The 25,376-nt window shown below is 38.2% G+C and overlaps 1 protein-coding gene across 1 annotated transcript; it reads left to right on the top strand.

Annotated features, from left to right (window-relative positions):
* The first annotated feature begins 9,253 nt into the window (after positions 1-9,253).
* Positions 9,254-25,374, top strand: slco3a1b (solute carrier organic anion transporter family member 3A1b). The gene is made up of 10 exons (XM_079599358.1): positions 9,254-9,822; positions 11,722-12,181; positions 18,093-18,191; positions 18,336-18,596; positions 19,958-20,122; positions 20,224-20,422; positions 20,863-20,998; positions 21,473-21,645; positions 21,771-21,835; positions 22,645-25,374. The coding sequence occupies exons 1-10, from the start codon at positions 9,685-9,687 to the stop codon at positions 23,019-23,021; spliced, it is 2,073 nt and encodes a 690-aa protein (XP_079455484.1). The 5' UTR covers positions 9,254-9,684; the 3' UTR covers positions 23,022-25,374.
* Positions 25,375-25,376: the final 2 nt, after the last annotated feature.

Below are 25,376 nucleotides of genomic sequence, written 5' to 3'. Positions count from 1 at the left end.
TGGCAGAAGAGCTGTTGCAAGACTGGATTTAAAGGTACAATATGTAAGAATTTTGTAATATAATATACTTAAAATCACTTGCACAGTGTGATATATTTCCTGCAGTTGTGTACTTACAATACCCCAAAAGTCTCCAAAGATTTTTTTATTTCAGAGAAATTCCAATTTTAAATATGGCCCGTCCCGGAAAAAAATGCCTGTCAATATCCTCGGTTTCTGCTCGTACTGCCATAGCAATGACGTAACCATGGCGACAGACGTGGACAACTGCGTAGTGCGTAACGTTTAGTGGCACGCTATTCTTATTTTGGTCAAACATTATGGACCATGGCAAGCAGACTTTGGGACAAAAAAGGGGAACTAAAATGAGGATCAATATCGGTGGTCAAGATGCCGAGAGCTCCACGTCCGTGACAAACTTGGACTTGACAGAGCTTCACAAGTCACGACTTGACAGCGACACCGCTCTTGAACATTCTTTATTAGACAGGTGAGCAAATGTACATAAAACAAATCAATGGTATATTGCTCAACATGATGAACTGTTAGAATATGATCTGTATGTTATTCTAATGTTGATCTAGCGTAGTAAGCTGCTAGTTTCATATAGCAAACAAACTAACACAGAATAACATTATAACTTTCAATACAATACATTGTTTAGTAGTGTAACGTTAGACCAAGTGAAACAGCGCTGCGTTACCTCACAAGTTTAATTCGTCAAATAAACTGACCTGTGTGAGTAGTAATTCAGCAGTTGCGGGTAGTTCGGTAGAATGAATCCTTTTTCCTTTATATCCGTGGGACTCGCGTGTGATATCTGTCTATTATTAGCAATCGCGACCTGCTTCATACCACTGTAATGTTAAAAAACATGAATGTTTTCACTCATCCATTAACATTATTAGATCCATCAGCTTGACAGCAAGTCCCAGCATTCATTTCGTCACTGCGTCATAAACCTACGCCTTTGTTATTGTAAGAGGTTAGCGACCCCTAGCGGCGATTTTTTTTTACATATTGTAGCTTTAATATGGGAAACTGCGAAAACGCGAGTAAAGCAAACGATTTTCAGTTTAAACTAAATGGTTGGACTCGATATAGTGTTCCTTACAACCTACAAAGATCCAGTGATCCATGGATATTGAAATGCAGCCAGTAATCGTGTTTCCTGACATTTATATGTGCTTGATTTCGACACCAGGGAAATAGGCCTACATAAAGCAAATTTGCCTGAACGCTTTATAATACAATATATGTCTAAATCTGGGCGATCACTCATATCAATGTTATATAATCTGGACGATCACTTATATCAATGTTATCATCCAGCCCTAAAACTTTTTTGTCAGTGTTTATTTAAAAAAATTATACTTAAAGGATAATTCCGGTATTTAACACCTTGAGTCTATATTGTAGTTTGTTTTGGATGAACAAGAGTGGTGGACAACATTTTTTTGACAATGGTTCCTCTCTCGAGTTTTTGACTATAATAGAATTGGCCATGGACCCATTTAACATTGGAGTCAATGGGCATGTCCGAAAATGTCATTAAAACAGCCAATAATGTTCGTTTACAAAACTGTTAAACTCACCGAGTGGTTAGTGGTGTTCGTTGATGATTATAAACAATATATCGTCGCAATATATGATTCCAATCCGTTTATTTTGCTATAGTGGAACTATTTTTTCAGACACTTCACAACCGTGTAACTTCCGCTCAATATTTGAATCTGAAGCGTTAGCACACTCCCGACCACTTGATGGCGATAACCGATGTTTATGTCTCGTGGGATCGAAATCGAGCGGGTCCCCCATAATCCACTTGTCATAATCCATGTTACAAGTAACAATTAATGAAGGTTTTGTTTGTTTATTTCGCTTACTCTCCCGGAGCACAGTTGCTCTGCTCGCTAGCCTTATGAGAAACGGAAGCGAGCAAAAAGACTACATCGACCAAATGTAAACAGCCCCCTTTCCGTTTCCGGTAGCGCATTTATATTAACGAGCACTCAGTCCTTCAACAGAATTCAATGGGATTTTACAAAATGACGAATAAAACACGACAGAAACTGTATTTCGCAACACTTTTTGTTTCTGGAACATCAACTAACATCACTAATCACTCGGTGAGTTGCACAGTTTTGAAAACTAATGTTAAAGGTTGTTTTAATGATTTTTTATGATCATTTTCGGACATGCCCATTGACTCCAATGTTAAATGGGTCCATGGCCAATTCTTTTATAGTCAAAAACTCGAGAGAGGAACCATTGTCAAAAAAATGTTGTCCACCACTCTTGTTCATCCAAAACAAACTACAATATAGACTCAAGGTGTTAAATACCGGAATTATCCTTTAATAAGCCGACAACGCACGTGGTCATGTAACCGCGGAAACTCATACTTTATATGATGAACAGATTATTTCACATATAAACATTCATCAACTCACACATCAGTTGTGGTAAACAGAAGCTCAAGCATGTTCGCCTGATGTGCAAGAACCAATGAGGTTCTTTCTCGTGTGTTACGCAGCACGTTTGAGCTTCAGCAAGAGGTTTGTTCTCGCGCATAGAGCAGATTCGGTTGAGCTTATAGCGACATGAGGGTGAGTAATTAATGTCAGAATTTTCATTTTTGGGTGAACTATATCCCTTAGTTTGCTAATGCATTTTAAAGAAGGGATTGAGAGAAGATAAAAGGGTGTCATTTAAAGGTCTATAAACTGTGCAAGAATAGCATGATAAAGATTAAATTGAGCTGTTTTGGTAGTTTGATACTTCTCTAAAAACGTAGAGGTTACTTTTAGTCACTTGTATCATAAAGTCTTTCTGTGTGTGTCTGTATGATTTTGTTTTTGGTTTGCGATGTGCTTAGTAATATCATGCTCAGGGCAATAGAGAGACACGTGTGATGTGAAAGAGTGTTGTCAGGAAGGTCAATGTGTCCCACAGCAGGACAAACGCTGAGCTCAGAAGTGCTAGTGATTCCACTGAAAGCCTCGCAGCCTTAAAATGGTTTCAGTTTCAGGGACGTGAACATTGAGCATCTTTAGGAAATCCAAGTCCTTTGTTTTTATCCAAATGTTCCAACACTGGTTTTGTAATGTCTGATTTTGTCATCTTAATTAAATTATTTACTTTTGAAGGGGGTGGATTGGAATCCACTGCTGCTTCAATGTATATGTAATGAGTGATTAATAATCAAGGATAAGCATTTCTACATTCAATGAGTGATTCAAATATACATTTAACCATATGTTTGCTGCCCCCTATGCTATAAATACTGTACCACCTGGCCGAAGCGACCATTGACATGTCACAGAGAAATATAGGTTGGAGAATTGTGTTTGGATGCTCAAACGCTCGAGTTTTATTCCGTTTTCCAACTGTACGTTGGTTAAGAATGAAATGGCTAGAATTTATTCCCACCTCTACTATTGAGGCCAACATATCATCAGTGCTCGTATTCGCTTCCATGGTGCTATCAAGTACGACAGTCTGTGAGGTAAACTAAACGCTATTGGCTATTTGAAAAGGGGGAGGAACCATTCAATATGTCCCGCCTTAGCTTTCTTTTTCAGTGGAAATTGTCAACGCATCATACAAAGCTGCACATTCCAAGGAACTTCAGTGGGCCTTTAAAATTATGAAATTATAAATATTTTTAAAAATTTAAGTTTTTATCCGATTTTGAACGATTTCTGTTTAGAACTCACTGCTCTGAGACTTTATGAGCCTATCCTAGTACAGCATTTAGGACAATCCATAAGAGCAGTCAAAAACAGGCAAATGGTCAAACAAATACACTCAGCAAGTCAAACAGGCATAATCTTTTACCAAGGACACAGGCAGGAAACATGAAACAAGAATACAGGTTCTCAGAAATGCAGTGGTAACACCAACGAGACTACACAAGCAAACGAGAACACAGCTTAAATAGGCAAACACCAACAGGCTAATGAACCACAGGTGAAAACAATGAGGCATGATGAGTCCAGGAGTGTAGTCTAGAATGACAATGCACTCTGGTGGATGTCCAGGGAGTTTTTTAATAACTTTTTATAGAATGTGTTGCTTAGTTCCTGTGGATTATATGCTGTGACAGGGTGTCGGTGTGTGCTATGAACAAGGAGACTGTTCAGTGAATTTTTCAGCAGGTTACATCATTACGCCAGTAGGTGCTCTATTGTGACTGTCTTTATGAGTGAGTCATTGAATGATTCATTCAACCAATATATGTTCGATGAACAAGTGACTGCTCTTAAAGGTATAGCCCACCCAAAAATGAAAATTCTGTTATTCTGTTGACAACCAGTTCCCTATCGATACGGTTCACTCGTACTGCGTTGTTAGATGCATTGGGAAAACTCAATTTGGGATTTACTGAAGCTTATAGAATCACGCAGTGTGCCAATGGTCGTTCTGCAGAGCGTTGGACGAACCAATGGCTAAGCAGTGTAGCTGCACAAACCTATGGCGTGAAGCCCGCCAGAGCCCACCAAGATGGGCGGGGCTACCCCTCTATATAATGCGGGCATTCTGGCACTGGAACTCAGATTAATTCTCCTTCAGCGACGAACAGAAAGCCTTTTCGCCGTTGAAGAGCCTTGCAGTGGATCAAACTGACTCAGTGCGCCACAACCTGACTGATCTGAGCCAATTTTACATGGTGTTGTTTCAAATACCACTTCTGATGAGCACCCTTACGCTGGGTGACCCCACCCGCTGCCGTCTAGAGATTTGAGTGAAGCTAGAGCTGGGATGGACGACGAGTTAATTGGATTGAAGGCTAAAGTGCTTCAAGTCAAGTCATCTTCATTTATATAGCGCTTTCAACAATGTAGATTGTTTCGAAGCGGCTTTACAGTGATAAACAGATAATTTAAGGTAACAGAGATTGTTTTGGCTTTATAGCACTTCAGCATCAGCACTCTTCAGCCCTCGCTGGTCGAGCCTACACTTCGGCTGGGCAGACGGTCTCTGTCCTTTACAATATGGCGGTCCTAACTCCCCTGTTCCATGGTCGAGTCCGGCCCCGACCCTGCCGTGTTTTAGGAGCTGCACACCACTTAAAACTACAGCCCAGGCTATCGGCAGAGCTATGGCCAGCTTAGTGGTGTTGGAACGGCACTTATGTCTCAACCTAACGGAGATCGAGGTCGCAGACCAGGCTGCCTTCCTCGACTTCCAGTCTCCCTCACCGGCCTCTTCGGCACCACAGTGGAAGGTTAGACCAAGTGAAACAGTGCTGCGTTACCTCACAAGGTTAATTCGTCAAATAAACTGACCTGTGTGAGTAGAAGCCTTGCATGACAATTCAGAGTCAATTAGAATTTACAATCTGTGCTCAGCAAAATAACTTGAACACATACACTAAAGTTTAATTAAACATTTACAAAGCTGGCTGATCTGCTGATGATCCTCAATTTATTCAAACATTCTTCACATGACCAACAATGTAACCAAACAAATTTGATTCAAACCATTTAAAAAAAAATGTTTCCTTTAATGAGCCAATAGCTTCCATATCATATGGTGAACTAAGGCCCTGATCACACCAGACGTGTTTTTCAGGTTTGAAAACGCGAGGCGCACAGCACTGGCCAATCACACATAACAATCAGTGCGCTGCGGTTTTTATGTTGCTAGGCAACCACCGAAACAGCTGTCCTGTCAGTCAAGTACACGTCAAATCAGCTTTTTATTAACTTTATTTACTTTCTGTTAACATTGTGGTAGTTACAGTCGTTAGCTCCTGTTAACCCGCGAGAGCACCACAAGTTTATTCTCCATCATCGCACTCTCCGGGCGTTCAAAGCAACTGTAGCTTTCATCACCACAACGGCGCTTTTTCCGCTCAGAGTTGATTTTTTTTTACTTCAAAAACGAAAGGCGCAGCAGGCGGTAAAACGCGAGGCGCCTGGGGCGCATAAACAGCACGCAGAACGCTCACTGCCATAGGAAAACAATTGAAAAAAGGCGCCTCTCACTGCAAAAAACGCGTCAGGTGTGATCGGGGCCTAATTCAGCACTTGCCGATAGTTCGGTAGAATGAAATGTCCTTATTCCTTTATATCCACGGGACCCATGTGTGGCGCTGATATGATATCTGTCTCTTATTACCAATTGCGCCCTGCTTCATACCACAGTCATGTATTCACTCATCCATAAACATTATTAGATCCATCGGCTTGACGACAAGTTCAGCAGGAAATTTTGTGTCATCAACCTAACGTTATGCCTTTGTTATTGTAAGAGGTTAGCGACCCCTAGCGGCGAAAAAAATAGCATATTGTATCTTTAGTTTTATTTGTAACTACAATTAGAGAGAAACATAATTGTTAGTAGTAAGAATTGAATTACAGAGCTCTCTAATTGAAATTGTTATTAAAAACTGCAATTGTAGAGCTCTGTAATTAAAAATGAATGACTGCATCCTTGAATGTCAGATATATTTCATTTGCACTCACTCACTCACTGTCTCTCTCTCTCTCTCTCTCTCTCTCTCTCTCTCTCTCTCTCTCTCTCTCTCTCTCTCTCTCTCTTACAATGTATTATATAAATGTTAATATAATGTTCATAGTATCCAGATTGTATGTGAGTCTAGAGCGGCACTGTGTAATACTGATACATTGATAAAAGCTCCAAAAGTGAAACTGATCCAATATTATGATCTATATCATCTAAAATCTGTGAAAGCTTACATCTTTGAAAGCTAAGTGAACATAACTCAAAGAGCTGTACAATATGAATTAACTAGATTATGTCACATTTATAGAAATAGTTCAAAGATCAATTATATGATTCTCCTGTTGTCAACTTTGTGATGTTTGCTTTCATTCACTAAATGCAGTGCACTACACAACTGGACCACTAGATGTCCCTCTGCACTGTGGATCCCGTAGGTGAACGTGATTTCAAAAAGTACAGCATGTTCCTGGATCAAACATCTTTGTTGATTCTGGAACAACATTCCAATCAACCAATCAGATTTGAGGGACAAATTTACAGTTTATGTCAAGTTTAGGCTTACAACCCAGGTTTAGGTGCTTCTGCATCAGTGTTATTCAGTTATTCTGATATTAATTTTTTGGGATAATGTGGGTATTGGGTAGGGTTAGGTGTCGGGATATCCATGAGCCTGTCTTACTTGCCAAAATCACGGTGATCATTATCCATACAGAGGGTATTTATCCATACTTCCCTGAGCCCAGTATTAACATGAAGTGTACCAAGTTGCCTTTTTGATTTCCCTTTAATAAACACATCATGACAATTTGGAGTTTATGCTACTGTTTATATACCAGCAAATATAGCCCATTCGTTGAATATCTGGAGTTTTAAAATGTAAATGCAAAATTGCACAAAAGCAGCAGTGTTTAGAGTGTGTCAGCCTTTATTTTTTTACAGTAATGTAGCCACAGTCAAGACCACAGGGTTCGATGGGAGAGACAAGACCTAGACCAGTGTATGGCCATTACATCAATACTTTACAGTGATCAATACTGGTGTATAAAACATAGTTTCTTACTAAAGAAGCCATAACCTGGTTTTGGATAGTTGTTCCATGCTTGAATTTTGTGCATTGAAAATTAGTTGTTGTTTAAAAGGTAATTTTAGGAGACATCTCTGTGGAGTGCCCTTAGGTCTCTTTATGTACAATACAACCTGTCTGTTTTATTGACATTCAGTGTTAGACTGTTCCTGCAGCAACACTTTCATATCCACTGCCTGATGCCTTTTGACATCATTGTGATGAATCAGCCCACTACAACAAATTAATTATGGATTACATCTTATCAACAGATGAATATTACTCTAGGTTTTGGTATTATTTCAAGCCGAGACATCAAGCAAGAAAATAAAGCATATAGTTTAAATCAGTATATGGCCAAGATCAAACTTTTCCAAAACTGAATTGTAACCAAACACCATATACAACTGGTGCTTTTACGTACTAGCCGAATTGTTTAATTTAATTGTAAAAGACAAGAAGATGGTGGGATGATGCAAGTGCTGGAAAAAGAGAGGGGTCTATGATGCTTTAATTGAGTACAGCGCTGTTTGGCTCAATATGAATCACTGTAAGAGCCCAGCAGAGCCATAGACAGATGGGAAAACACAAGGAGTGGTGAGTCTTGCTCTGTAGGATGGATGAAAAAAAAAGAAAAAACAACCAGTCAATACTGCGTGTGTGTGTGTGTGTGTGTGTGTGTGTGTGTGTGTGTGTGTGTGTGTGTGTGTGTGTGTGTGTGTGTGTGTGTGTGTGTGTGTGTGTGTGTGTGTGTGTGTGTGTGTGTGTGTGTGTGTGTGTGTGTGTGTGCGTGTGTGTGCACGCGTGTGTGTAAATCAACCCTGCCTCCAAAGACAGTCTGAGATATACTGTTATGCTATTGCTGAGTCCATTCTCCAGGCAGCAGTAAATTGTCTTTGCCTCAGAGTATTGAAGCACAGAGACCTTCAGCGCAAAACCAGTGATTACCTACAATCACACTTGCTGTGAATATAGCCACACTAAATGACTGCTGCATGACGCAGTCAACAGTATTGTCTTTTATCCCAAAGACTGAAAGAATTATTGTGTGTATTTTGACTATTTTACTCATTAAAAATATTTAGAAAGCAAGAACATATTAACTATAGAACTACAGTGCAGTGGCTTAAACTGACAACGATGCCGTACTGATACATGATTCATATTTAACCTTGATTTTTATAGGGGAGATAAAGAAGAATGTTTTTGATAATTTTGTCCTGAGAGTGAAAGCGAATGTCTGCACAGAATAAAGTCATACAGGGTTTGGAACAACATGAGTAATTTTGGGTATTTTGGGGTGGACAGTACCTTTAATACAGGCCTGTGTGATCATTTGGTCAGCAGCTCATACATCCCTAGTTTGGCACATTGCTCTCAGGGGACACATATTGAGGGTTATTTTTAGTCTGGGAATAAAATTCACTTTGACAATTCAGAATCTACTGCACTAAGTCTGACACAAAAATCTATTTTTTCTCTTGATTGGGCCCTTTTATTATTGATACAATTATTAATAAATCTGTCCATGCATCATACTGAGGTCTGTCTATCTATCTATCTATCTATCTATCTATCTATCTATCTATCTATCTATCTATCTATCTATCTACAGTACCTACCTACCAACCTAACTAACTACTTACTTACCTACCTATCTAATAGATGTGTTTGTGGGAGGAGGAGGAAATAAAGAGAGCCAGTAGAAATGAAAAGGAGAGAGAGGTCATCATTTGGTGCAGGCTGTGGTGTAGATGGGGACACGCATGAGCTGAGTCCTCCACACCGGCAAACTCTCCTCACAGAAGAACAGCGGACTCACTGTAACCGCCTCACGTAATACTGTATCGCAGTTTCCGCGTGTCGCTGATGTTCATGGTTATTAATAGGCTGCATTGGTCTTCCGTCGGTTTCTTTGAACCATTCAGATCAACGGAGGAGATCTGCGAGTGCGCAGTTTTTGAGGTGACAGTAGTACTAAGAACGCTCAAGATTCATTTCTTAAGACTTGATTTGAAAGCGGACCGGAACCGGAGGCGAAATTAATGGAGCCGTGCACGTCTTGTTGAGGATCCATCTGCACTCGTCCTCAATGGTCACCTTCTGTCCGAGCCTGTCTTTCTGCTTGCTGCAGTCCGCATCAGAGGATGTACGCTGAGGGAAGCACGCCAGACACTGAGCCAGACGCGTGCCAGAAGAAGACATCATGCTTCTCCAACATCAAAATATTCCTCATATCAGAATGTGCCTTAATGTTGGCACAGGGCACTGTAGGAGCCTATCTGGTAAGTCGAGCCGATAACACGAGCAGCTCATACTACGTACGCACTGCATGTGGATGACATTGAATGGTGTCCGGTACGCATCGCTTACCTTTACCCTAAAGCAATATAAATAAACCACATCATGAGGTATAGCTGGGGTTTTGCGTGCGGTACTGCGACTGCTTTATTTCTACATGATTTAGAGGCGCTATAATGGAAGATGATCATCAGTCTAGAGAGTGGCCCAGTGGTCGATTACCTTATTTTGTCTTTGAGCCACGGATGCACTTATGGTTGGAAACGAAAATATGTCAGAATGATCAGACCTTCTATGGAAAGATGTTTATTCCTTTAAAAAAAAAAAAATGGTTTTTTTTTTTAGTAGGCTAATACTATTTTTATGTTAGCCTACTGTAGTGGGCTACTAAAAGTTATCTAACAGTGACTAGTACTTTTATCAATTTCACTATTAACTTTTAAATAAATACTATCAATTAGATGCTATGCTTCCAGTGTTGACTAGTAAGTTAGGCCTTATCTGTTTACTAGTAACGTTACTTATTTATGAGATAGTAATTCCTTTACGACTGTAAGTAGCTAGAAATAAGGAATAAGGAACTATTCCGTATTTACTAATAATATGAGTACACTTACCGGTTTTTACATGCTAAATTAATACATAATTTAAAAACAAAATACTTAAAAAACAAGTTGAATAATTTTGTCATTTTAATTTTATACTTTGTTTTTAGGGTGACTCTGTAACATTATATCCAAGGATGATGAAAAAAGTATTTGGCTAACTCTGGCCCATTTACAGTAGTGTTTATTTATGTGCACCAATTCCTGTTTAGAAAATTAATAAAATAATAATATAAAAAATAATAATAAAGAATTGCCTTTCAATTCTATGGTTATTTTTGAATCCATCTATTTACTAGATTCACTTTTAAGTTGTTGCTGGTACTTATTTCAGTTGCACTATTAATTAGATACTAGTAGTTACTCTTTAATTATTTATAACTATTAAAATAGGTACCGGTTATCCCGTTTTCATAGTATCCAGTTATTACATGGAACATTTTTAACTGAACTATAAAGTAGTGATTCTGACTAGTCTTTACATACGACAAGCAAAAAAACAAAGGAATTGTAAACTCACGAGATGAGAAATGTTATAACAAACAGAATAAGTATCTCAGAAAAAAAGGTGGCAAACTTCAGATGCCCATAGAAATAAGTGACAAACATGTGCAATTTGTTGCCAATAACAATAGTGAGTGGGGATTGAGATAGTAAGTAGAGGAGAATGTACTATGTAGGCTACTGGTGACTAATGGGATTATTACTAGATGCTAGATTACTTACAACTAATTAAATAACAAGTACTGGTAACATAAACATAGACAATAGTTAGTTTAAAGGAATAAATGTTAAAATGGCCTGCCTACAGACTTCACATTAGCTTTCAGCACAAGAGAAAGATTCATACAGTCACGTCACTGAATGCATCTGCTCTTGAGTAAAGTTATATGATTGATATATTTTTTGTCCTAGGATGATGACTTTTGTATGTACGTGCAAATATGCCATACCTTTTGCTTTATCTAAGGTATTTAACATGTTATGTATGTTATGTTGTGACCTAAATGGCACATGTATAAATCGCTTAAATAATTACAGCCTTTTTCAACTCACAGAACATTTGATTTATAGGCTACCTTCAATATTGTGTAAATGAGTTCTTCATGACAGTAAACACAGCATCCATGTTCTCAACAAAATCTCATCAATCTACTCTATTGCTTAATATTTTAAAACCACGAAAGCATAAACAACATATTATGGGTTTGAATATGGCACGTGGTCATTGTTCATTATCTCACAGCTTTGTAACTATATTTTTTCTTTATATTGTAGGTCAGTGTCCTCACCACACTAGAGCGACGTTTCAACTTGCAGAGCGCTGACGTGGGTGTGATCGCCAGCAGCTTTGAGATTGGCAACCTTGCCCTCATCTTATTCGTCAGCTACTTTGGGGCCAGGGCCCATCGCCCTCGGCTGATTGGTTGTGGGGGCATCGTGATGGCGCTGGGAGCGTTACTGTCAGCACTGCCTGAGTTCTTGACCCACCAGTATGAATATCAGATTGGAGAGCCACGACCTGTGGGACAGGGAAAAGACTTTTGCTCCAATAGCAGTCGAGCTGGGCTCTCTGATCCGAGTTATTTCTGTGGGAATAGAACCAACACCAACATGATGTACCTGCTGCTGATCGGAGCTCAAATGCTTCTGGGGGTTGGAGCGACACCCCTGCAGCCGCTGGGCGTGTCTTACATCGATGATCATGTCAGGCGTGAAGACTCCTCCCTTTATATTGGTGAGAGTGATCTACACAGCCATTATTGTGTTATGTACCCCCTCCAGCCCCATCAGTAAGGCTTAAGTGCCCCTTAATCAGAGATATTGTGGGTGACAAGCAGTAGCACATATTTATATTCATATACAAACTTATGAAAGATGCACACATTATACACACAAATTATTTTGTTCTCTTTTCTTAATAATGAAACAGAATAGTTGTTGAAATTATAGTATAGTGGGGGGTATCTGGTGACCGAGGGTACCTAGATTTTATAGACCGATTTTAGATTTTGATTTTACTTATTGATTAAACCTATTGTCAAAACCCTTTTATTAAAATAATCTAATTATTAATAATAATTATTGTAATTAAATAATTATTATTATTAATTTTAACTTTTTAGTTGACTTTTTAGGGTTTAAAAAAGTAAAAAAAAAAAATATTATTATTATAATTGGTTCAGTTTTGGGTAATGGGTAACACTTTAAAATAAGATTAGTCAATGCATTAACTAATATTAATCGTACCCAATACTTAAACTTAACAACTACCTTAAGTATTAATAAGCAGTAATTAGGAGTTTATTGAGGCAAAGTCATAGTTAATAGTTAGTTAATAGTGATAACTGGGCTTTTAAACTAAAGTATGACCGAGCATTATTGTGAAATGATACAGATTAATTACTTTGAACAGATTTATTTGCCTTAATCTTTTCTAAATCACTTCAGGAGAGAACAACAGCATCTGGTTTAAATGCTCTCCTTTTACTACTATTAAAAAAACACTATTTTGCTGTATTGTAGAATGTAAGTTAAAGATAAATACTGTATTTTAAATGTCCAAAAATGGCACCACTTGAACTCCTGGTAAAACACGCTGGTCAGGCACTAAAGAAACACTACAGAGTGTTGTTTTTATTTTAGGGCATATCATGTAGCACTACCGTCAATATCCTGCGTTGACACAATAACAGCACTTATTATTAATGATTTATAAGCCACAAAATGTTGTGTGCTTAGCGCATCAGCTCTTTTACTGCTTCCTGGAGGACTCCATAGCAGAAAGCTTTTGTATGAACGTACACAAACGCATAGTTATAGTATGTGGCTGGTTTAGGTTTGGAGTGAACTCGCTTGGGAAATTTCCAAGAATCGAGCTTAAACCCATTGGTTTAGAGTAGTGCACCACTGTCTTAATCTCCTGTTGCTATGTTTTCAGGGTGTAAACAAGAAGCAATGATGGCTTTCAGTGCCTGTTATTTCTGCGGTGAAGCTAATGTGTGTTGGCTGCTCTGTCATCCCTCAGGCAGATCACTCTTTCTCACTATTCTTCTCACTCTCTCTCTCTATTCTTCTCACTCTCATTCTCTCGCACTACGACAATGATTCTCCATATATTTGACACAAACAAAGACTAGATCATCAACCCCGGACTCAAATGTCTTAAGAAAGCTCCCGAAATATAATCCTAGCATGGAAATTGACTATTGTAATTGAGTAGCTTTCCACAGGTAATTCAAGGTCTGGATGTGAAGATTCTGCGTGAATGTCTGTGTGTTTGTGTGTGTGCGTTTCACGTCATTTCTGCTGTGTCTCCTTCTCTGCAGGGTGTTTGACGTCTTTGCATTGAGCTGAATTGACTGTCTATGAGCATTAATGTCTGTGCAACCCAAGCAAGCTTCTTCCTCTCCCACTCTTACGGGTTTTAATCCTTTGTAACCTTTAAAACTGGACCTGTCTCTTATTGAAGCATAGTGTGTAAACTAGCACAGACATAAACATCCTGTTTGGAGACAGTCATTGCTGGTGGGCATAATGGAATCAGTCATTTAGCTGTTTGATCACAGAGGCTTTGGTTAACAGAAATGCATTTGGCATCTTTCACAAAGGCACAAGCAGAAAGGCCTATCTGTTTAAAGTGAATTATCCAGCGTTTGTATTCATACAGAATCCTAGAGTAAGAGAACTGATCTAGGATTACATAGTGGTAACATTAGGACTGAAATGCTTAATCAATTTCATCCAGACTAATGGATAGAACTAAAACACTTTTTAAAGATCCAAAGCAAATACAACGTTGAAGGTCATGTTACAGAGCCTTCTGCCCCTTTACAGCAATGCGATGAGGTTCATTCTTTCCATAGTAAAGGCCTCTTCACAGTGATCGCCAGCAGCTTTGAGATTACTATAAGGACGATAACTATAATAACTGTAAAGTTTTAATAACCATTCTAGTGAATAGATAGGGAAGACCACGCCACAACTATAACGATAACGTCACAGAGGAAAGATATCTTTGGAATCACTCTCAGAACAGAAAGATATCGTTGGAATCACTCTTGTTTTCCAGTTGATGATTGATGAAAACATAGACGTCCAATTAGAATCCACCAGACTTTAAAGAGCTCAAGCATTTAGCGCGGTAGACAACATAACCGTAGTGCGTTCATGAACTTCAACTTAAACCAATATTTCATGTCCGTGTAAATTTTATTCAGCTGAGTCATCACAGAAATACATTACATAAAAAAATATAAAATATAGATTTTAAATGGAAAAATCCCCTGTTTTTACTGTATTTTTGATCAAATAAATGCAGCCTTGGTGAACATAAGCGACTTATCTCAAAAACATTTAAAAATCTTACTAAACCCAAACTTCGGAATGGTAGTGTATTTATTTATTTTGTGTATAGCCGTATAATGCACGGGATAATGTAAAGTCAGTCAGTCAGCAAAATAAACCCCTTCCGGATGATACAAGATCACCCCTTCAGCTGCGTCTGACTGTACATTATATGTTACATGTTCATTTATAGTGTTCTCTGATCATGCTCATGCTGTGTCTGGACAGATAATTACTCACCGAATGGTAAAACAGCTGATAAACATTTGCAAAATCTATATGTTGGCTACCCCCCTTTTAGTATTCCTACAAGATATAATAATAGAAATGTAACACAGAAATGTTTGTGCTCATCAGCTTTATCATAAACTCATCAGGTGCCAGTTATAGCAATGATGATGTAGATTATGCAAATTAGCTGTTAGAGAATTTTTTTAATGTACACAATCATTAAAGGAAATAGCTTCTTTACTTTGGGCTACTTGATGTTGTGTCTCAGAAGGGAATACAGTTGCAATCAAAATTATTCAACCCCCTGGAGACTGTAACAATTTCCAAATGTAAGCTTTTCTAATGATACAGAGCTTTTTTAAAAAAAAAATTTAAAATTGCATCTATTACAGTTTAGTGGCGAAATAAAGTGATAATGTCAATATATAATGTAATGCTTTTGGGAAATAGCATTTTTTTAATAATATAGCTATGTCATAATTCTAGTCATAGCTGTTTTTAAGTCACTTATTTGTAAGGCATGGTACAAAGTTGTGTTAAAACACAATTAAGCCTTTGGAAACTCTATAACAAAACTGAATTAGCTTGTGCTGTTACACATGCATACATTTAGCCAATGCATGTGCTAAAGTGGATTAGCAAGTCAAAAAAGCTCTCACAAAAGCTAGAGAACAAAATGTTGTATTGCATTAGAAAGTCTATGGCTACAAGAAGATTTCCAAACCACTAAAAGTTCCTAGAGAGACACAGCTGGCAGCCTTATTCATAAGTTTAACATTTGTTGTACCAGAAAACATTTTAGGGTTTTGAGATAAAAAGCACAATATCATCAAGGGGAATACAATTTTTTGATCAGAGCAACTGAGAAAACCCCTCAATTTACTGCCAAAGACCTGCAAGATGACCTGATGAAAGGAGGAAATAACATTTGCAATGCAAGTAGAACACTAGACAAGCACGGCCTTAATGTTGGGACATCTTGTCAAATGCCACTCTTGACCAAGAAAAACAGAAAAGGCTGACTTGAATATGCTACAATTTAATTTGATAGACCTGTGGAGTTCTGGAAGAATGTTTTATGGAGTGATATGACCAAACTGGAACTTTTTGGACCTGTGGATCAGTGTTATGTTTGGAGAAAAAAAAAGGCAAAGCTTATGAGCAGAAGAACACCATCTCAATGGTCAAACATGGATGTGGTCCAGTATTGTTATGGAGGTGCTGTGCTGTTGCAGGAAGTTCAAAACTTGACTGTAGAAGGACATAATGAACTCTTTGAAGTATCAAGCCCTTTTAGCAAAGATGGTGATTAATTCGATGCAGAGATTGAAGCTTGATGATCAATGGACTTTCCTGCAGGACAGCCATCCCAAAGTATACACCCAAATCTAGTTAAGCTTGGTTCAGGGATCAGTCGTAGAATATTCTTGAGTGTCCTGTACAGTCTTCAGATTTAAATCTCATTTGAAGAAAGCAGTGGTAATGTGAAAATCAAAGATTATCAGTGATCTGGAAGCTTTTTCAAGCGAGGTATGGTCCGAGATTGAAGTAGAGAGGTGACAGAAGCTTCTAAAACAGGCATTCTGGATTCTGCACAAAATCTGACTTTTGGGGGTTGAATAATTTTGAAAACGAATGTTTAGACCCAATTAGATTTTTAACATTTTTAATCAACTTATGTTCTCAGAATCACTCAAATGTGTATTGATAAACTTTCTATAATAGTTTACTGATGCCTTTGTTGAATTGTTTTTGTAAAATGTCGTTCTCTGCAGCAAAATGTCTTCCAGTTCAAGGGGGTTGAATAATTTTAATTGCAACTGTACGTTATAATTCCCCTTCTGCAATAATAATAAACTCTAAAACTTTGCCCTAAAAAGAGGCTATTTACATAAGCATCTAGATAATAAGCGCAAATGCCGCCTTAATAACTTCTGGAGGATTTAAATGAACTTAATTTAAAGGCACAGTGTAAGTTTCGCCGCTAGTGGTAGCTTAATTAAAACAATAACAAAACCGTAGCTTGATGGCGGCGTGAATGAGTGTGGAATCATAGGAGTTTTCATCTTCACTTCCACAGCCGATGGAAAGCAATCCGACGGGACTCAAGGCAGAAATCATGTTCATGGATGAGCTAATGTAGTAAATTTTCATTATCATTACTGTGGTGTGAAGCAGGGCGGGGCTGAGAGCCAAGGACATTTTACTTTGTTGTTTTATTATGCTTATGCCAATGAAATATAGGATATGCTTATTTCCTTTCGCTTTGTTTCTTATGTTGATTTTACGATTAAAGTTACGTTAACAGTCTGCCTCCTTCTTCCCTGAACTTGAACTTTGTTACAGTTAGCTACATTTGATGACTTAAATTCACATTATTTTATTTCATTCTAATAAAACAGCCGCAAGTGCTACATTATTACTCATACATCACTTTATTTGAAATTTTTTAATTGTGGGGTAAGTTAACGCAGCGGTGTTTTACTTGGTCATAACAATACTATAATATGTTTAAGTGTGTTGAACGTATGACTCTGCGTTCACTCAGTGGCTGGTATCAGACACTTGTTGCACACTGCAGTAAGCTAAATTGATTTTAGAATATCATATTAATAAAAATAAAATGAGTGTCGTCTCTGAGGCTTGATACAAACATGTAACAACGCAGTAAATCAAGAAAACGAGATAAAAAAAGAAGACTTACCGTGCTGTCTAGTTAAACACATAATATATTAAAGCGTGTTTCATGGTTTCTACTGAAGTAAAACAGGATATTGAGGATAACGCATACATGACGTCATTGACAGGCAACGCAATGACACGGGCCATTACACTGTTTAAAATAGCTGCTTTCTCTGGACTTACACATTGTTGGAAACATTTGGGATAATGTAAGTACACAAGTCAATAAAATATTTAATATTGTTTTTGGATATTTTAATCCAAAAAACGTACATATTGTGCGGTGCCTTTAAGTGAATTGACAACAATCTGGCCAAAACTCTGCATGAATGAGTATAATTTTCCCACGTAACTATTTTGACTATTTTGTCTGTTGTATTGCATTACAGGTATTTTATTCTCTACACTGGTCTTTGGACCAGCCTGTGGTTTTATTCTTGGCTCTCTGTGCACCAAAGTTTATGTTGATGCAGTCTTCATTGACACATGTGAGTACCGGCATCAAAAATCAATCCCTTTATTTGAATTTTTCCCTTATTTGTAAATGGCCTTGGATAAAAGCATCTGTTATGAATTATGAATGAAACTGTGTCTCAGTAATATCTCATCAGATCTCTGTTCACTCCTAACAGCCACGCTGGACATCACTCCTGACGATCCACGCTGGATCGGTGCCTGGTGGGGCGGCTTTATCATATGTGGCCTTTTCCTCTTCCTCTCCTCGTTTTTCATGTTCGGGTTCCCGCAGTCGCTGAACGAGCCTGGGGAGGGCCCGGGGGGTGAGAGCGAACAGGCCATGCTGCCTGCTGAACTTGTGCAGGAGTATGAAGGAGTCAAAACCTCCGATGACCAGATGATCAGCACTAGCCTAACCTGCTGCCAGCACCTGCAGGGTGAGACAGAGGACAAAGAGAAACACTGTCTAAACACACAGAAGTCTTATAAGCAATCGTACCTGAAATCATTTCGTTTGATTTGTCATTGTTGTCAGTTCATTACTTGTAGTCGTTTTAGATTTCATTTCAGAGTAGAGAACAAGACTCGTCTCTCAAAACGCTGTTTGAGGGATAGTTCACCCAAAAATTTAAATTCTGTGATTAATTATTCACCCTCATGTTGTTCCAACCCCGTAAGACTTTCGTTCATCTTTAAAACACAAATAAAGATCCTTATAATGAAATCTTGAGAGCTTTCATTCCCTCCATTGACAGCTACGCAACTGACACTTTGATGCTTCAAAAAGTTCACAAAGAGATCGTAAAACTAATCCATATGAATAGAGCAGTTTAGTCAAAATTTTCTGAGTACACATGATTATTTATGATGATGAACAGATTGAATATAGGCTTTTATTCACATATAAACATTCATTAACTCAAACATCAGTTGTGGTAAACGGAAACTCAAGCATGTTCACTTGACGTGTGAGAACCAATGAGGTTCATTCTCGTGTTACGCAGCACATTTGAGCTTTTGTTTATGTTCGCTGATCAAGGTTTACATGTGAATAAAAGCCTAAATTCATGCTGAAGGATGCTTATAAAAAATATTTTATAAAAGTATATGTTAAACTTAGCATGTTAACTCAAGATATTAGTATGTGTAACAATATTTTTTAGCACAACCAAATATTATATGCCTACTGTTTTAGTCTGCTTTCTAAAGAATGGCTAGAAATTAATCGCAAGGCAATTATAAGGGAATTACATTACTTTAGACTATTAAACAAAAAGCTGATTTGAATTTCTTTCTTGTGGTGAAAAGCTAAAATGAATTTAATGAAGCTGAATTGTAAATTGAATTAAAAATGTAAAATATATATTCCCACGTGGCAACCTTGCTAAACTGCTTTTAAATATTTTTGTTTTACATACTTTTACAAGGCACTATACCCCCCAACCCCCCCCCCCCCCCCCCCACACACACACACACACACACACGCACACACATATAGTGGCTTGCGAAAGTATAGTATGTGAAATAAATAATTACACAATACAAATAATTCATTAATAATTCAACTTTACATATCTTAATCATTACATTTTGCAATATAAAATAAGTATTTAATTTTTTTTAATATTTACATATAAAAATAAACAGCTGTCTTTACATTTTAGTAAGAGGACGGGGAGGGGCATCATATTTGCGGATCCTTGACATCAAAAAGTTTGCAAACCCCTGGATTACAACATTCTCTTCAACTACATCTTCATCTGATCATCCATTTAATATCAGTGTAATGTCGTCTCAGTTATCCCTAAGGTGACTAAGCATCTGCTGTCCAATCCGGTTTTCACCTGTGTCATTCTCGCTGCCTGTATGGAAATCGGTGTGGTGGCTGGATTCGCTGCCTTCCTGGGGAAATATCTCGAACAGCAGTTCAACCTCTCAACGTCCTCCGCCAATCAGCTCCTAGGTAGGCAAGTCCACAAAAACATCATAAAACACAGTTTCACATAAAATCACTGCAAGTCACTGAAAGCTGCTTGTCAATTGTTATTTCAATTTTTTTAACAGGTATGACAGCAATCCCCTGCGCTTGTTTGGGTATTTTCCTGGGCGGCCTCCTGGTGAAAAAGTTGGATCTGTGTGCATTAGGGGCTATTCGTCTGGCCATGCTAGTCAATATCATCTCTACGGCCTGCTACGTCTCCTTCCTTTTCCTTGGCTGTGATACGGGCCCAGTTGCTGGGGTGACTGTTGCCTATGGCAACGAGTGAGTAGAGCGCTACAACATAAAAGCCTCACAAATTTTTAATGATCCACAACAATTGGCAATAAATACAGTCACTTAGAGTATAAAGACTTTTGCGCTTGTAGCATTAATTTTACAGAGGATCATGTTTATAAACTGTGAATTTGAAAGGAACATGTCATTATTTATTTAATTTTATTTACTAGGGACACGTGTGAACAATAAACATGTACCACACTACAACATTTATAGCCAAGGCTAATTTGCAATGTCCGTCCCTAGAAGGGCTTTTCACATACATACAGAAAATACATTTACATTTACAGTAACATTAACTAATTCTGACTTTACATAAAGAATGTGCATTTGAGCGCAAACTAACAATGATTGCACACTTGATCTCTTTTTAAAATACGCTTTAGTTCATTCTTACTCTTCTCGTAATTATTCTCTCCGTTTAGGAGTCTAGGTTCGTGGGAGCGGACGGAGGCCGCATGTCTGTCAGGCTGTAATTGTTACACGTCTTCTCTAAGCCCCATCTGCGGCTCCAACGGCATCACCTACCTCTCCGCCTGCCTGGCTGGCTGCACCCGAGGAGTGAGTCTCCTTCCACAGACGTTCATACACACACTCCTCAATTCATACAGATCATTAGACTCAGGCACACATCCGCTTAAATGCTTCCTAAAATCATAAGTAGCCAGAGGTCTAAAGTCCAGATTCCGAAAGTAAAAGTCCTTCTCAGTATTTTGTTCCAATCACCTGGTTTTGCTAATTAGCACAGTTTTTCAGCCAGGAGATAGAACCAATTAGTGAAATCAGCTGACTGAGTTCATGGGTGGAATAAACATATGGCAGGACTTTTACTTTCTGACCCCTGGACTTTACACCTCTGTAAGTAGCAAGAGTTCTTTTGGGAATGCTCATTTTTCCTCCCTCTTTTAGATACATCCGTCCCCTTTGTCTCAAATATTCGGTTCTTTTTTCCTCTGGATGGTAGCTGGAAATCCCCAGAGCAGCACTTAAGATCCATCATGATATACACTCAGCTCTGCTCCCTCCCTCCCTCAGAATCTGACAGGCTGTAAGTGCATCGCCCAAGGCGACGGGCCCGGGACAGCCACGCCGGGGAAGTGCTCCAGCCCAGGCTGTCAGCAGGCCTTCCTCACGTTCCTAGCAGTCGTGTGCGTCTGCAGCATGATCGGAGCCATGGCCCAGACTCCATCCGTCATCATCCTGATCAGGTAATGCTGCTGACACCAGTACATTTAGGTCCACGTCACTGGTTTCATGAGTCTTAATCAGTCATGGTTGTCATCTGCACATCATAATGAACTAGTACTAAACTATAAGTCATTGGCGTCTGTAGAACTGTGAGCCCAGAGCTGAAGTCTTACGCCCTTGGAGTTCTTTTCCTGTTGCTCCGGCTGCTAGGTAAGATATTATTTGCATAACAATTTGTCCAACAATTTTTTAAAACCTGCATCCTTATCTTTATCTTGGTTTGGTTGAGGTCAATTAGCTTGAATAACTTGTATGTACACTACCGTGTAAAAGTTTGGGGTCAGTTAGAAGTCTCTTATGCTCACAGGCATTTATTCAATCAAAAATACAGTAAAAACAGTAGTATTGTGAAATATTATCATTAGTAACTATTTTCTATTGAATTGCATTTTAAAATGTAATATACTCCTGTGATGCAAAGCTGTATTCAGCATCATCACTCCAGTGTTCAGTGTCACATGATCCTTCAGAAATCATACTAATATGCTGATTTGCTGCTGAAGAAACATTTCTGACTACCGATGTTGAAGACAGTTGAGCTGCTTAATATTTTGGTGGAAATCAGGAAACATTATTCAGGATTCTTTGATAAATAGAAAGTTAAAAACTTCAAAAGAACAATTTATTTGAAATAGTAATCTTTTGTAACGTATAAATGTCTTTACTGTCACTTTTGATCAATTTAATGCATCCTTACGGAGTAAAATAATTTATTTCAAAAAAGAAAAACACTTTTGTAAGGTAGTTTATATCAAGAACTGATAAAATGTAAATGTGCACCATGAATGCAATGTACTGTGCAAATTAGTTTGGATAAAACCCTCAGCCAAATGCGTAAATAATCTTTAAATAACACATTTGTGAAGCAATTAAAGGCAAATTCATATATAAAGGAATGAAACCAAGTATTAAAAACAAGTACTGTACAATTATACTGACCTCTGTGTTCTACGTCCCAGGTTTCATCCCTCCACCTCTGATCTTTGGCATTGGGATCGACTCCACCTGCCTACTGTGGAGCTCCGTGTGCGGCATTAAAGGGGCCTGCATGCTTTACGACAACATCACCTACCGCTACCTTTACGTCAGCATCGCCATCGTTCTCAAATCCAGCGCCTTCATTCTCTACACCATCACCTGGCAGTGTCTGCGTCAGAACTACTCCAAGTACATCAAGAACAGTGAGGACTACCTGACCCCAAGCCAGCTGTTCGCCTCCAACCTCACCCTGGACAACCTGGGCAAGGACATTGCACAGAACCCTTCCAGCCGCACCAAGTTCATTTACAACCTAGATGACCACGCCTGGAGCGAGAACATGGAGTCAGCCATATAGTCCCACCCCAAAGAGGGCCAGCTGGCCTATATGCACATGCTAATTTAGTCTCATAACGCTCTTATTCAAAAGAAAGTCCATGTAAGCCGATTTCTGCACATTCCCGCTTGGGAGAAATGGGCACTCTTTTAGCGCATCCAGGGCGTTTTAACTAAACCGAGCCAAATGAATTTGACTGTTACTGTAGTCAGGACTTGTATATGCTGGATATATGATATGAGGAGATGAAACGCATCTATCGTATTAGGGGATTTATTAGGTTGCAGTTCCAAAACCGAACAGTTAAGGCCCATTCAAACCAAGGACAACTATAACGAAACAGACATAGTTCTATAAATCATTCTTAATATAAAAGAATAGCAGAGTCCACGCCACAACTATAACAGAGAAACGATATCATTGGAATCACTTATCAGAACGATTTTTTTTTCCTGCTGATGAACGATAAAAACATTGACAGCCAATCAGAATCCATCCTGCTTTAAAGAGCTCAGGCATTTAAAGCGGCAGACGACAAAACTGCAGGGATAAAGAGAGCGATGGCGTGCGTTGGTGTGGACGCTAATATAGCTATTATCGTTATAGTTCTTGGTGTTAACGGGCCTTTAATCTTCCATCAGTCGAAACTAGCCCCAGCTTACATATATAAGCACCTTTTTTAGGTTTCATTTTGGATGGTCTTTTTAGTATTTTTTAAAAAAATGTAAAGAATATTAGCATATGAGTTCTATGAATATTAGCTAATATGTTTACTTGAATATCGTGAGGCTCTAATCAGTCTATTTTTATGGAGGGTCTTAGAAAGCTTGATGTTATTACTCAATCTCTCCTCTGTACAGTCATTAGACTTTAAAAAGACATAGATACAAGTGCAGAGTTCACACGAGTCATGTAACCTATTAATCAGCCTAAATACATAATGGTGAACATATTAGGCCCGTGTCTGTGAAAACGTATAGCTTGAATAGACAAAAGGTTCATTAGTTTTGTGATGCCTCGTTATTTGTCATCTGCAGTGGTCCTGAGCAACATCTAAAGCAACATGTAACATTCATCAGGAGTTGTTATCAAGCAGAGGACACTGAAGGATGGAAAGATGGATTTATTTCAATGCATGCAGGTATTGCATGTTGATGCATCAGAGTAGGCGCATGGGAATTTTAGGGGATGTATTGTTTTGGAGAAGGTAGACATTTCCCTTCTATTACTCCAGCATCTTCTTAAATGGTGTTTTATACAGTGTGCGCAGAGTTATTAATGGTATTACGGCGCCTTGTATACATTTTTTCTTCCAATCTGTTCCATATGTTCAAGGAATTCGCTTGGAAGACCAAATGCAAAGGATTAACAAAGTTTTACAACAGTTGTAAAACATGTTTTTTTTCCTCTTTAGCAAAATATATATAAAACAAGGAAATAAACATAAGGAAATTATTAGTGAGCTACTAAAATATCAATCCGAGTTACACTAAATAATTATAATATGAACAAATATTTAAAAATGACTTCAGAGTTAATTCATACATTTTTGTATGGCATTGGACCTAAGAATTTGTTTCATATACTTATGACTTATTTTCTATGCTTTTTCTAAAAAAATACAAAAAATACACGTAAAAACAAAAAAAAAAGCAGGACAGAGAGGTTATGGATCCATGGTAAATGTAACAAAGCGGAATGCTTTTTATAGAGGAAAATTATGTTTCTGCTGCTCTTGAAAGATGGTTTAACTGGATGCAAGTACACTGAAGAGACCCGCATAGGGCAAAACCCAAACCCATTATCACCCTTCGTGTAAATGGCTTCCCAAGCACATTATTTTAATGCATTGCAATATACGCCGAAACGCTTGATTGCTTGAATGTTGAGGCCGGAGTCAATACAAATGGGATGATATAAGAATGATGTCATTGTTTATATAATCATTCCTCTCTATAGATAATTCATTGCCGTAAAAGTGCCAAAGTGATGCCATTTAAGTGTTCTGAGTTCTCTCTGAGAGGCCGTTCTTCATAATGCTGGAATTGTATATGACCGCAAGATGCTTTATTGTATTGTATGTAGACATATGTGATATCTTTAGCAACCATTACACCTTGTACATAGTGACATTTAAGTCTATTCTCTCCAGAATGTAGAATATAGCGATGCTTTAGGCTTTTACAGGTGATGTTACAAGTCTTAACTTTGGACAAAAATATATATTATTGTTAAATGCAGATGGAGATTATGTTATGCTTACAGAGGAATGTTGTGGTATATTTTTCTACCCATGTCTGTATTACGAAGCTTATGTGTAATGGCCATAAAAGGTGTACAAAAAAAAAAAATTACATGAAAGACTATCTGCACTAA

Source organism: Phoxinus phoxinus (assembly GCF_949152265.1).
Source record: "Phoxinus phoxinus genome assembly, chromosome: 2".
Lineage (NCBI taxonomy): Eukaryota > Metazoa > Chordata > Actinopteri > Cypriniformes > Leuciscidae > Phoxinus > Phoxinus phoxinus.
This window is presented reverse-complemented; position numbering and strand designations above follow the sequence as displayed.